This window comes from Hippocampus comes, unplaced genomic scaffold (assembly GCF_001891065.2).
Source record: "Hippocampus comes isolate QL1 unplaced genomic scaffold, H_comes_QL1_v1.1 scaffold181, whole genome shotgun sequence".
Lineage (NCBI taxonomy): Eukaryota > Metazoa > Chordata > Actinopteri > Syngnathiformes > Syngnathidae > Hippocampus > Hippocampus comes.
The window spans coordinates 220,135-234,745 of NW_017805136.1; the positions used below are offsets into that span (position 1 = coordinate 220,135).

The following is a 14,611-nucleotide window of genomic DNA, read 5'->3' on the forward strand; positions in this document are numbered from 1 at the left end:
TATATATATATTCAAGCCATGCAAGGCCATGGCAAAGAGAATTATAATGATTTTTTTTTTTAAATATTACGTGTATAAATATCAGCGTCAATATTAGTTAATTCTGCACATCAAAATGATGGGCGACACAAGAACTGCATCAAAGAAGTCTGCCTTTCCATAAATAATAATGTAAGATAAAGATTAGATTCTGAAACACCTATTTAATACATCTCTGATGAATTTTGTTCTGCCTTTAAATTATGACGAAAGTACAAGTCATGTCGCTGCTATGCAAGGCCCGGAAAAATATATCGAATAAACACAATCCTTATATGCTTCATGAACTAACTAAAAGTACTAAAAAACACTAAAAATATATATTAAATAAATGATGTGCATGAATATATAAGAAAAATATGGAAATATCTATTATGTATACTGCATATTTCAGTTTCAAGTCACCTCAAAAGTGAATTTGACTAATATATCTATGAATCAAAAGCCTTATTGGTCAGAATTTTGGATACAGTTTTTGACTGATCATTTTATGGGGGCTTGGATCTTATTTGAGTGAGTGTGTGTGTGTCTGTGTGTGTGTGTGTTGAACAAACTCTACTGGGATACCTGCACACACCAACACCCACACACACACCTGTTGATCCAGCATAGAGTCATTGAGGGATGACAGCTCGGTGGATCTCTGGAAAACTGGAGAGTCCACATGTGGGGACATCGTCACGCTGGGATGTCCTGCAGATTCACACACACACACACACACACACCCACAAACACTGTGTTCATTAAAATGGCTCTCTCTCTGTCATTCTGTATGTCACGCACTCGCACTCGCACACACACACACACACACACACACACACACACACACACACACACACACATTAAAATGTGGGTAATGAGGCATGTTAATAATTCTACCAGTCTGCCTTAGTGATGGGTCTCCTAAGAGGTCATGGACTACGGCCAAGGCTCTGTCGGAGCGGGCCAATACATCATGCAGCAGCAGCTTGTCAGAAAACACCTGCAAACAAAAATGAAATACAGTGTAGACTTTTATTTAAAAAGAAAAAAAAACATAGATTGAATTCAGTAGACTATTTGAAAATGATGCCACACCTCTCTCATGATTGTGTGACTGGCTTTGTCCAAAGGACCACATCCAGCCTGCCTGAGGCGAGCCTTCAGTGCTTTCTCTCGCAGCTCCCACTGAGCGGCGGCCTTGTTGTGCGACTTACGGATTTCGCGCCGATAGTTCTGAGGACACACCGGGGATACAAATCGTTACCAGAGGTCTTTAGGCTTGAAGATAATTTAAAAACGAATCATTGAAAGATACTTAAACCAGCTTTACCAGCTCTGCAGGGGTCAGCTTGTGCACGGACAGGTCACTGACTGTGCTCTGAAACCAAAACCATTGCTTCATCAAAGTGTACAATGAGGAATAAACCAAGCGAGGACTACCCAAAGTGTGTGTGTGTGTGTGTGTGTGTGCGTGTGTGTGTGTGTGTGTGTGTGTGTGTGTATGTACAGTATCTATCTATCCCCTTATATACAGTATATGATTGTTTTATATTTATGGCTCTGAGTCTTTTTAACATACATTTAATATAACATAATAGTAATGTAAGATTAGGTGAAATCCGTCGTAACCCGAGGATTCGTCATTTATGGCAGAAATCTTTGCTGTTTGAGTCAATGACGCAGGCACTCACCACCCATTCTCTTTTTGGGAGAGGCGCTGTCTTCTTGGGGCGTAGGGGGTTTTTCAGGCCCTTGCCGTGTTGCGTCCGACATCCTCCTCGAGCTAATGACATGTTCGGGAAAGCGCTTTTCGACAACTTTGCGGGGTTAGCGGAAACGAATGTCAACGAGTTATAGCGTTAGCTTTCGCTAGTACCCACTTTTACGGCGAGCGAGCTCACATTTGAAGTTCGAGTTTACGTGGAAAAGTAAACGTAAAACAACCCCGACGTTAGTTCTACAGACGACTTGCTATTTTTAAAAATAATTGCGCCTCGAAATGCCACTCGCAGTGCTAACTTCAAATCTGTCTGTCGTGGTTTGTTGCCTGAGTTTTTCAACCGTCCCGCGCCACTTCCCTGTACTGCGTGTCACGCGCGCGAAGAGCATGATGGGAGATGTAGTACTGTCGACCAGGAACTGTGTGCCGATAATTTTGAACAGAATTAGTCATGGCTCCAGCATTGTTGAAATGTCAACTTAAATCTATCCTTTTTTAATAAATTTAATAAATCCTAAAAACTGTTAGATTTGCTATCTAAAATTATATCTGCCTGTTTTTTGTGTGTGCGTGACTTGTCACGACGCAAGCATCGTGACGCCGAGAGCATGGTGGGAAATGTAGTATTAGCCACTGAATGTACGTAACTCGTGGAAAACACATAATTAAAAAAACAATGAACAAAACATGTACAGTATTTTGTTTGAAAGAAATATCGTAAAAGGGAGCTTGTCAAAATGCCAAGACAATAAAGATGTTATCTTAAGATATTAATCGTAAGTGTATTAATTTGACGCCAATTTTTTTTTACCGTATTTCTTAAATGTTTGGTATTATTTTCTCACAAATACTGGTACACAGTCAAATTAACTTCAGGTACACATTTAATCGTAAAAATGCCCTTCATAGAAGAATGAGACAATTATCAATGAGCTGGTGTAATGAGCCCATTCATACGCTAGATGGCAATGTTACCATTCACTTGAGAAACTTCCCTGACGTGAGCCACCACATTTACTTCGAAAAAGTTACATAAGTCCCGAATGTAGACAGTGCTATTATATGAATAGTTATTTTCACAAATCAATACAGTCACAAAACAACGATAGTCACTTGGATGCAAACAGTTAAACGTATCTGCCTGGTGGTATTTCACCTGGCCGGCTGTCATTCCAGACTTTCCCCACGCCCCACTTGTGACGCAAAGTAGGATGTGCCGAGCGCATCAGCTTGGATTGACCCAACAGGTCCTGGACTTCCCTTGTGCTGTTCTCGTCGGGGCGTCCCAGCAACATGCGAAGCGCACCACTCACGTTTGCAACAACCGCTCACAGGACCCCACGGACACTCGCAGAGTACTTTGGAAACTCTTCTACTGTTTGCCCGGACTGGATTTAACGCCAAAAAACTCGCACTTGGAGACTAAACTTGATCCCGGGAGGATAATCGCGTGGAGTGATTTTTGGAGACTCAATTACGCGCGGGAATTCACAAATAAATGCCAGCGCCAAAGTTGTGCATCACTCCTTTTCTTAATTCCCACAGTTCCCCTCATCGTTCCGGTGAATCTTAGCGGCGGGGCTTTCTTTCCGTCGCCCGAGGATGTGGGCCGCAGGACTCCCGGCCGCCGTGGTCGTGACCCTTCTCCTGGTCACCATCGACGTGCAGGCCAGCGGGGAGTATTGCCACGGGTGGCACGACGCCCAGGGAGCGTGGAAGGAAGGCTTCCAGTGCCCGGAGAAGATAGACGGTGTGGACGCCATCATTTGCTGCGGGAAGTGTGAGCTGCGTTACTGCTGCTCCAGCACTGACGCGCGGCTGGACCAGGGCAGCTGCGACAACGACAGGAGGGCCCTGGAACCCGGGTCCGAGGGCAAGGAGACCAAGGACTCCGGTGCAGGTAAAAGCGTGTGTGCGCACTCACTAGTCATAACAGGATAAAGAAAATCCGTGGAGGACTTCTCTGAAAATGCTGCTGGGAATGAGTTAGGAAAGTCATTTCCAAAATGTAATCCATTACACATTAGTAGTCACTGGCATGCAGAAATAATTGGATACAATATTGGTAGCATTAGAGCAGCTTTCGTTAAGGGGTGCACCCTTCAAATCCCGACATAAAGCTTTCAAAAAAGTAAAAACTACGTTTTTGGGATACCTAAAGTGCATTTTTCTGCAAACGTTTTCAATCACGCAAAGTTGGTGTCTCCCTCTACCTTGCACACACACTGAGAAGTCAAATTGTAGACTTTCTAAAAAATGATTTCAGCCACGCACCCACTTCAGCATCTTAACAGAGTTGAGGCGCCACATCGACATAAAGCTAACAGAAGTCAACCCCCAACATTTCTTTGGAATGATACGTTCCATGCAGCCCTACTAGTCTAAACATGGCATTCTTATGAATATTTAGTTTATGTGGTGCGGCCATTTTGCCACTTGTTGTTGACTAAAAATGACATCACAGTTGCTCAGGTCTCAGTTAATAATCATGGCTCAGCTTTAGAAAACAGGTGAGCCGAAGTTGACGCACCCCATCACCCTAAACACCGAAACCTAAAAAAAAAAATGTACAGACAAAGCTTTTTGGATAGCTCAAACAATCATGGCTGAGCTTCAGAAAACAGGTGAGCCGAAGTTGACGCACCCCATCGCCCAGACAACTCACCCCAAACACCGAAACCTAAAAAAAAATGTACAGACAAAGCTTTTTGGATAGCTAAAGGGCAGTCTTTTGGAAAGTTATTAAGCCGCGAAACCCCCCCAACATGCCTGAAAAAAATTGGCGCACCCGCTGTACTCTTCACACATCATGAAAATTGTTTAAAAAAAAAAAAAAAGCTTCTTTTGGGGTACTTTAAGAGCAGTCTTTCCCAAACTACTTTAACATTCTGACAGAGTTGGCACACTACCTCCACCCGACCCTCAACTTTAAAAATAGTTGAAACGCAGTCTTTTTTTGTATTTTTATGGCAAAAAAAAAAAAAAAATTCACGCATGCAGTCATTCAACATCCTGACAAAGCTGTCTATCTCGCACACATTGAAAAAGTCTGAAAAGCTAACCTACAGTCAGGCTGTGCAGGCAGGCGGGCCTTAAACAGAAATCCAAAAACACAAAGAGGAATTCTACAGGTCGACCACGTCAAAAAAAAAAATGTGCGGATGATTTTGGAAAGCCGTGTGGATGTGTTGTATTGAAATACATCTCAAGTGAGATTATTCTGACTAACTCTCCCGACGTTTCAAGATTGGATTTTGTGCAATTACACGGCTCCGACTTTCCTCCCATGAAGAACGCCCCCTTGTTGAGAGGAGGATCAGCTGCCGGCAGGTTGGCAGCAACAGCTGCACAACAGACAGCAGAGAGAGAGAAGAAAAAAAAAAAAAAGAAAAAAAAACGCTATGTGGGGCTCCCAAATGGTCCTAAAGTGCACTTTTAAAAATAGAATAGCATTTCTCGGACACTGCCGGAATCAAGTCGGGACTTGAAGTGGATCGTGGACGGTCGCCGAGACGAGAAAGTGTTGACAGCTCCGCCCGTTAAAACATATGCACCTTCTCAAATCGCCTTTCATTTTGGTATCCTCCCAACTTTTAAAGCCACTGTTGTGCTTTCCAAGGATTCACTGTACTCGGCCACCTAGGGATTGAGCATTCTGTAAGGTTGAGTGAATACACGTTAAAGTGAAATAGTTTTTTTTTTACGACAACAACGTCGATGAAATGTAAACAACACAACTATTAACACACGTTAAAGTGAATTTTTTTTTTTTTTTTTTTTTTTACGACAACGTCGATGAAATGTAAACAACACAACTATTAAAATATAAATTTAAAAATCTGTGAGCTCGCTGACAAGGTGGACGATGACAGGACGGACATTTTGGGCTAATGTTTGCAATGAGTGAGCACATTGTGGACTTTAGCTTGGCAAGTTAGCAAGCTAACTGTCCTGTTGTCATGTCTACAATAAGAATTTCTGAAAGGTTCGATACCAGTTGATGTTTCCTGATGACAGGGTGGACATTTTGGGCTAATGTTAGCAATTAGTGAGCAGATTGTGGCCTTTAGCTTGGCAAGTTAGCAAGCTAACTGTCCTGTGGTCATATCTACAATTCGAATTTCTGAAAGATTCAATATCAGTTGATGTTTCGTGATGACAGGGTGGACATTAGTATGAAGTAGATATTATGCTGTGAGAAATAAATATTGGTTACGCTTTTGCCCCTTTTTCAATAAATTACCCGCTAGCAGGCAATGTACATATAAAGGGCGAAATATGCTAGCTTGCTGACAGGGTGGGCAATGACCTTCACCAAAAATTCTACTAATCCAGACCGCTCTTTTTCGTTTTATTTTGCACACACCGACAATGGATGTCCAGTTTGTTTTATAATCTGACCCTCATTTGTAATGACTGCAGGAACTGCTGTATACATTTCACACCGCTGGCTCCTGGCCAACCTTACATTTTTTTACCCCCCCCACCACCTTGTACAAGGCTCAGTTGCATTTTATCCATTTTCCGACGCTTTACAGGCTATTAATCACTCAAGGCAAAGAATACACAGAGCGGCTTTGATGGCTAACAGGCAGGACGTTATTAATGTGCTCTGCCGTGAGGAAACATGTGGCGCTCAGGCAACGGGAGAATGCCCAGAGGGCACGGGTCCGAGCGGCCTGTGTTCCCAAAAATGGAGCGGCGACAGGTGTGTGACGGGTGGGGGTCCGTGAAAAAACACATTCGCAAACCATTTGTATATTTCACTCGTACATATTTGAAGACTTAGTGCACCTTTTATCGGATGACGTTTATCAGCTGTGACGTCAGTTTTAACCTTTTAAAGTGGTGGAAAAATCTCCTTCTTGGCTCGGGCATCTGTCGGTGGTTAGTTGAGGCCAAACCATTGAGATTTACAGATTAAGAGGCCTACATTTATGTGAACAGACGAATAGGTAATCAGGCGAGGGGATACTCGCATGCGAATGCATCTTCAGCAACAGAAGGAGTTTGTATTCATGCTGAACAATTCATCAAATTCAAATCGACATTGTAATGTCAGAATGAAAAGAAAGAGTAAGCCGAACCTGTAAAAACCCAACATTTACATTTAATACGCCTGATGTTGTTTATTGTCATCAAGATTCATTCATCGTTTGGCAAAAAATGGATGGGAAGAGGACCAACGGAAAAATAATCGCATATTCATTCGAAATTGCAATATTGACAAAAAAAAAAAGATAAAATTATTTTTCAAAATCGTTCAGTCCTGGTTCGTACACAAGACATTATTAAATGTATTTGGTAATTCTTGTGACTTGAGGTTGTTCAACGCTTCTATTGTAATGAATGCATGCTATTTAGTAGTAGTAGTATTTAGTAGTGTGTGTTTTTACATATGTACGTTACATCGTCGCTTCCACTCCTAAATTTTAATAGCCTCCGTCATCTTTTCTCTCGTCTGTCATAGATTTAACGTGACAACATTTTGATCAACCACAAGCTGCTTGTAATGGTCACATTTCCAAGGGAATGGCATACATTTTTCTGCATGTTGGAGCAGCGTGACCGTGATAAAGCTTCTCAAACAGTCCAAGATAGAAAAACCTCTTTCCGGGCAGGGTTCACAATGCCAATGTCAAATCTGATGATACCTGAAGCAACTTTGATAGGACACCATGTTCATAAAAAACTCACCGAATGGACTTGAGGTTGAAACCATGAAAACAAATACAAAACCACGATAAAGCATACAATTGGTCGGATGAAAGCAGGGCGCTTGATGCCCATATAAGTACAGGAAAAGAGGTCAGTGACCCCACCCCCATGCCCAAGGGACATTACCCTTATATGTGTAGCCATAACAGACTTATAGAAAGAGTTCCTGTGAGAAGCTGTTTATTGGGAGTGAGGTGTCGGGTGAGCTATGTTAGAAGTTGACACCTCAATTCTGGCTTTAGTGTCACCTGCCCTCCTTCTCCTCTTCTTCATCACGCCTGCCCTCCTACTTTTTTTCAGTCGGAAGCCTCACATGCTGTAATCTGTGCTCAGACCCCTCTGCTTTTGATGGGCATTGAGAGTAAAAAAAAAAAAGAGCCTGCAGACAAAAGGAAACTGGAGCTAGTCGCCTCACTCTCCACGTTACGCTCCGTAACACTCCCTGAGAATGGAAAATAACTTGACGACCTACAGGAGGGGAGGGGTGGATGGGTGCGTGATAAAACGCAAGAAAATTGCTCGTGACGTAATGTGGGACATTATTGTTTTGATCACCAGAGCGTCCAGCGTGAAAAGTGAAGCCATAATTATAATGTGAAGTTTTCACTTTCTCAGGACGTGCTACTTTGAAGCAAGGTAATAAATCGATTTTCATGCCATTAGCCCAAATTCAATTAATCGTTCAAATGAACCACCATAAAATAACACATTGTGACCCATTCTTGGACATAATTTTTCCAAACGTCAGAGAAATTGTCAAAAAAAAAGGGAGGTCTAATGCATTTGGATTACAACAAGTGTATAATTTAAAATATAAAAACAGATGAAAAATATTAACATTTTTAAAAAGTATATAGTGAAATTACACAACCTAGGAAAAAAAGAACAATTACTGCATGAAAAATACAAAAATAGTCCACGAAAAGTACAACAATTAAGAAAATATGAAGAAAACCCTACAAAAAAATGAGACAAAAAAAACACCCAGGATAAATAGCCTTTTTGAAACCCATGAAAAATATTTTGCCGACAGGCGTCGGGGGAGCCGCCCCGTTGGCCCCCCCGGCCTGCACGCCCCTGCTTTCCCTGCATGTCCTCTTCTTCTTCTGTGGTTCGTGTCTTCTCCTTTCCTTGCTGTTCGAGAAGCCTAAAGGCAACTACTAATCTCACTCATTAAATAGGATTGTAACGACAAAAAACATAATTCTATTTTCAAGCGCAAAGTAACGGACACTCGTAAAGGCCTCGTAAAGGTGGCTCGCTCGCCGTTCACTTGCTCTGTTGGATATCAAAGTCAGCCAAACGAGACGGGCGCGCTTCTTTGATTTTCATTAAATCATTGGACGCTGAATGCCTTCTTTTCTTGAAGCACAAGCCAAGCGCTGCAAAGTCCGGCCAGGAATAACTGGCTCAAGAATGTAACCCCCCAACCCACAGCACCCCCCCCCCTTCCTCGAACACACACACACACACACACACAGACCTGGCTTACGCTCAATGGCCACTTCATTAGGTACACATCTGAGTATCCAAAAGGTTTGTTTTGACTGTATTTTTGTTTTTAAAAGTATGCAAGACCACTTTGGTATTTTGTAAGGCTGTCTTGAGGTTAGATGGCTGTGTGCCAACTGTCCCCCCCGAAAAAAGTTTGCGAAAGGCTGATTGAAAAGGTTTTCATTCGCCGTGTTGTTTCTTCTGGGTGTTTATAGCGCATAGGGTGTGTCCAAATCTTAAGGGAGGGCGAAAAGAATTTGGGAAAGACTCCCTTTTAAAAATACCCAAAATGCTTTGCTCCACCTTTTTTTGTTGCTGTTGGGTCAAAGAGCTGTGCACCAACTGTTGAAAATTTGGAGGGGGTGTTTTGCTTCAAAGGTTTAGGGCGGGCTGCGCTGTTGTGGGAGTGGTCAAGAGACGACTTCAGTCATGGCCAATCAAAGGCGATCTTTTTATTCTCTTGTGTGGCGTGCTATATGAAGCAAAAGAAGAAAAATCCAATATATACAAAAATATTTATGAGCATCTTCAGAATGCATTTTGCAAATCATTACATTTGGGACACACTTTGGGCATTAAAAGTGTGACAAAAAATATTACTTCAGAACACGACTCATATTACGTTTTGATTGATACCAACTGCCAAGAATTCAAATCTGAGTAAAATTAATTAAGCTTCCTAAATGAAATTCAGCAGGGTCTGTCTTTCCTGTTATTGACCAAATGATGTGAAAATGACCCATATTTATCGACACAACGTGACAAACTACCCAGCAACATGTTATTCGCACACGGAAAGGACTAGAGGGGACACGGCGGGGCGCTAAGGATTAGGACGAGATCAAAACAAAGTCGAGAAGTGCTAATGAGAGTCTCAGGCTCCCTGGGCAGCAAATCTCGCCGCACCTTTCACTCCAAACGAGGCAAGCTTTTTTGTGTCCCTGTCTCAGCCAATCAGCACTCACCCGTCAGGACAGGCAGAGAAGCGGCGTTTGGACTTCAAATGTCTTTTGTGCTGTGGTTCTTAACGTTGTCGCCTCCCTCCACAGTTCCCATCTACGTTCCCTTCCTCATCGTGGGTTCCGTGTTCGTGGCCTTCATCCTGGTGGGCTCGTTGGTGGCCATGTGCTGCTGTCGCTGCCTGCGCCCAAAGCAGGAGCTTTCGTCGGCGACGGGCGGCGGCACGGGGGGTCTCCAGGGCCGCCTCCTGGAGACCATCCCCATGATGTCCAGCGCCGGCACCTCCAGGGGCTCGTCATCGCGTCAGTCCAGCACCGCCACGTCGTCCAGCTCCTCCGCCCCATCCGCCAACACCCGGCCGGGGCCCCTGCCGCCCGGGCCCCTGGTCCGGGCGCAGGCCTCCTGCTGCCTGCCGCCCGACGCCAGCGTCTTCGTCAACATGCCCACCAACTTCTCTGTTCTCAACTGCCAGCAGGCCACGCAGATCATGCCCCACCAGGGACAGTTCCTGCATCCGCAGTACATCGGCTACGCCCATCCGGTGTCCCCCACATTTCTGGACCCCAACCAAGGCGGGTATAGACCCCTTCAGTCCCCTTGCCCTCCCGCTCAAACTGGAGGCTCCAGTGAGCAGAAATACCCTCCGGTGACTGTGTGACGACCTGTCTCACTCTACCTGAGAGGGCTCTGGCGCGCCCCCCGGCCCGTTTGTAAGCCTCCTGATGTTTGGTGTCGTGAATGAGCCGAGCTCAGCTGACAAACGTGGGTTGCGAAATACTTGCAAGAATGATACGTGTGTTTGTAGCGGTGATGACTGGGTTGATTTTTTTGCTGCGCGTTTGTAAGGTGCGATGGCAAACACACGGTCTTTCCCTCCAGACTATTTAAACGCTAATGAAGTGAGCGCGGCGCACGGACCGTGACGCTCCGGATTGTTTCTCCCGACGCCACCCCGGCGTGAGAAAGCGCCGACGTCAACCAAAGGATGGCTAGGCGGCGCTTTGAAGACGATACCCCCCCCCGCCCCCCCCACCCCTCCCATGAGGTGTGTTACTCGATTTAACACTCGCACAGTTCAGTGCATCTGGCGAGAAAACAAGCAGTCGCCCGTTGCCTTCCAAATGCAGGAATGTGCAGTTGGTCTGCACAATCTGCAGCAATATCGCTTGGGTCGTCGGCGGTGCACTACTACCATTTTTTTTTTAAGACCATGGAATGAAATAAAAGAAACAAGTCATTTTCAGGGAGCTTCTGGCATCTTGTTTGCTAACTTTCACAATCAAAATACATGGAAAAAAAACAACATAACAAAAAAGTCTGTTGGATACTTTTAGAGCTGTCATTATTATTTACAGTCGCTGACGGTGCAGTGCTACGCTCGCCTGACCTGTGGACGGCCATGGTGGGATCGGTTCCCACTCAGTGACAGTGTGAAATGTGGGTGTGAATGGTCATTTGTCTCTATATGTACCCTGCGACTGACTGGCGACCAGTTCAGGGTCTGCCTTCCGCCCAAAATGAGTTGGGATAGACGCCCCGCGACCCTGTTCAGGATAAGCGGTGTTGAAAATGGATGGATTATTATTTACTCTCTCCCCCAGCGCACCCCCTCTACTCCAAAATGCATCAAAAAGTCAAACCAAAGCCTTTTGGACATTTCTTGGAAGCCTTTCACAAACCATACTCCCTAAAAAAAGTCAAAACAAGTCTTTTCGAAACTTGACGTGCTGTTTATGACAAGTTTCTTAAACCATGCAAATCACGCCGATGTGTTGGCGCACCCCCTCTTACTCTAGCCCACAGGCCCGTAGATTGCCCACCCTGGTTTTCAGGCGCTATCCCCCATTTTTGGGTCATATTCTTTATCCCCTTGCAAGACACAATTTACACATTGGCAGACGGCTCAAGCACCCGCGGCGAACGCTGGGACAAATTGCCGTCACTTCATCAGACGCGCTCGGCGGGACCGAGAAGAAATGAGGAGGAGGTGCGATTTTGGCTGGGAGCGTACTTACAGTTAACTAGCGCCGGGAGTGGATGGATTCTCCATACTGCGGCAGCTGCACGTTCAGGAAGGTGGGCGGGAAAGGCATCTCCACTTGGACACGAGAGAGATTGAGGTGTGTGTGTGTGTGTGTGTGTGTGTGTGTGTGTGTGTGTGTGTGTGGTGGGGAGGGGGTCATTTTAAAGGTCTGTGTAAATTTGATGCTGCAAAGCTTGGGGATGGAGCGAATGAGAACCATACAACAATCAAATCTATTGTAGTGTACACACACACACACACACACACACACACACACACACACACACACACACACGCGCGTGCACAGTTTCATGATGGCAACAGAAATTTTACTTACGTCGCCACCCCTAAATTTTCACATTTACAAAAATGATTTCATTAAAGCCATTAAAACTATGCAAGTATAAATAAGATAAAAAATGCAAAGTCAACCATTTAAAAAATAATCCATCATACATTTTAATTTAAAAAAAAAAAGTTAAAATAAAATAAGCAACAACAACAATAAAAGTTAGCTTTTTATTTTTAAGTATTATGATAGCAAGATTCTGGAACTCCTCAATTCACTTTTTCCAGGAAAATGTCTTTCCAAATATAACCAGGTTGTGTAAAAAAGCTTTTTTTTTTTTTGCTAATAAAAGATTACTTTTTTTTTTTTAATCAGATATCAGTTAAGTTTTTAAAGATTAATTTTGGGCACTGATTCTGAATATGCCTTTGTTTTATTTCTCGTCGAGCACATCAGGTTTCCCTCATAATAATAATAATAATAATAATATAATGGAATATCATAATATTAGTTTAGGTTCAGCAACAGGTTTTTTGTTTTTTTTTGGAAACGTCATGGCTAGAAATGACAAGGTATGGTAAAATCCGTATCCTGCAACCCTTCCCCCCCACGCCCCTTCAAATACCTGATGTGCTAGAAAAAAAGTAAACACATTCTTGAAATCAGAGTCAGAAATGCGTTTCGGGACACATGAAGACATCTCTGATTCCAATTTGTTGTTGTCTAGTGTAACTTTCCATTTTTCTTTAGCATTCGCCACGTGAACGGAGCACAAAAGTGTTGTTTGTGAAAACCGGCCAATCGCGTGACTCCTTTTAGGCGCCGAGAAGACGCAGACAGCAGGAGGCGGACGCATTTTGGGATTGATTCGATTTAATGATTAGGACTCGGATGGACGGCCGGGCCAACCCCCGTCCTCCCTCTCGACAAGCCGTCATTGTCACATTCCTGAAGCGCCGTCCGCGCGACAAGACGCCACATTCACAAACACAAAAAGACAAACAAAATCCGCGGCGAGACCCAAAAAATAAAAAAATAAAATAATATCCCTTCTTGTTGTTTTGGATGCATACTCGCGTTCCGTGGAAAGCCGTTTCAGCATTTAGTCAATAGCCTACTAGTGTGCCGATTTGTCTGGGTACCACCACCCTCTCTGTCCTCTCTCGTAAAGACAATTGGTAATACTCGACAATTTGCCGCACTAGTAGAACAACTACATGTAACTTGTGAGGCACAGCTGTACACTAGTTGACAGTCTGTGTGCTCCCGGTGAAGCGCTCGATGTTAGCTAGTGGATACCGCTCGACGTACTGGTTGCACAGAGTTTTCTACTAGTGCAGTTTTGCCTCACTATCAACATGTGACTGTTCTACTAGCTGTTGTAGTGGGGGGGGGGGGACATCACAACTAAGGCAGCCCTAGTTGCTCTACTAGCAGGCTCTGGTTGTTGTACTATTATATTAATATTTTTAAGTGTTCTACTGTTGCACTGGAGTCATTCCACAAGTGCGCCTTAGTCATTCTACTAGTACACTTTCATCATTATACTAGTGTGCCTTAATTGTTCCATTTGTGGGCTTTAATCATTTTACTTGTGCGCCTTAGTCATTCTACTAGTGCACTTTCATCATTATACTACTAGTGCTACATTCATCATGATACTAGTATGCCTTAATTGTTTTCTTTGTGGGCTTTAATCATTATACTAGCGCGCCTTAGTCATTCTACTAGTGTTGCTTTCATCGTTCTACTAGTGCACTCGAACCCTTTTCCTGTAACCTGATAACATGATAAGCTGTCCACTGTAGTAACCGCTGTCCCCGAAAGGGTTAATCGTTTTACTAGTGCAATTTAGCTTGTCTACTAGTGCTTCTTAGTTGTTCTACTAAGGCACCGTAGTAACTCTCCGAGTCCACCTTAGCGATGCAACTAGTGCCGCTTTAATAGTTCGACTAGTGCGGCTCAGTCAGTACTCGTGCGCCTTTGTTGTTCTACTTTCGTTATTCTCTGAGTGCTCAAAAATGTCAGTCGATAGTGGGGAAAAACTACTAGTGCACAAACCTGTAAGACAGTCATTCAACAAGTGCACTCTAGTTGCTTTACTCGTGTGCTGACTTGTCTTACCGATGAGGACAAACAGTGTACGAGTAAAGGGACAATTCAGCGCACTAGTAGGATATCAAATAATTCTCCAACGGCTTGCCGTACTAGAATCAGGTAGAACGTTCCTGCTCTCGCACTTTTGAGAACAAAAAACAAGACAAAGCAAAATAAATGACATAAAAAAAAAAAAAAAAGTCAAGTAGTGGAGATGGGCAAAGATAGGAAGTGCGGCGATAAGATGGATGCTTCAGTAGTCGGTTGGAGTGGAGGTATGGGGGGGCGG

The 14,611-nt window shown here is 43.9% G+C and overlaps 2 protein-coding genes and 2 long non-coding RNA genes across 5 annotated transcripts in view; 2 read left to right on the forward strand and 2 right to left on the reverse strand.

Annotated features, from left to right (window-relative positions):
* The window catches only part of spice1 (spindle and centriole associated protein 1), a 6,378-nt gene extending 4,265 nt beyond the window's left edge, over window positions 1-2,113 (reverse strand). For both annotated transcript variants that reach the window (XM_019866882.1, XM_019866881.1), the window contains exons 1-5: window positions 1,713-2,113; window positions 1,352-1,399; window positions 1,117-1,254; window positions 919-1,021; window positions 635-732 (exon numbers count right to left, since the gene is read on the reverse strand). In XM_019866882.1, the coding sequence (XP_019722441.1) occupies window positions 635-732; window positions 919-1,021; window positions 1,117-1,254; window positions 1,352-1,399; window positions 1,713-1,814 (489 nt within the window). In that variant the 5' untranslated portion in view covers window positions 1,815-2,113. The remainder of the gene's footprint in view (window positions 1-634; window positions 733-918; window positions 1,022-1,116; window positions 1,255-1,351; window positions 1,400-1,712) is intronic.
* Window positions 1-13,213, forward strand: part of LOC109514075 (uncharacterized) — a 17,272-nt gene extending 4,059 nt beyond the window's left edge. Inside the window, exon 2 of the long non-coding RNA XR_002167929.1 lies at window positions 12,034-13,213. This is a non-coding gene — a long non-coding RNA (uncharacterized LOC109514075). The remainder of the gene's footprint in view (window positions 1-12,033) is intronic.
* Window positions 2,969-11,156, forward strand: shisa2b (shisa family member 2b). The gene is made up of 3 exons (XM_019866883.1): window positions 2,969-3,096; window positions 3,287-3,641; window positions 10,003-11,156. Exons 2-3 carry the CDS (start codon window positions 3,344-3,346, stop codon window positions 10,569-10,571), a joined length of 867 nt encoding a protein of 288 aa, XP_019722442.1. The 5' UTR covers window positions 2,969-3,096; window positions 3,287-3,343; the 3' UTR covers window positions 10,572-11,156.
* LOC109514074 (uncharacterized) lies at window positions 12,584-14,605 on the reverse strand. Its single transcript, XR_002167928.1, has 2 exons — window positions 12,851-14,605; window positions 12,584-12,816 (listed from the first exon to the last, which is right to left on the reverse strand). It is a non-coding gene; the product is annotated as an uncharacterized LOC109514074 (long non-coding RNA).
* Window positions 14,606-14,611: the final 6 nt, after the last annotated feature.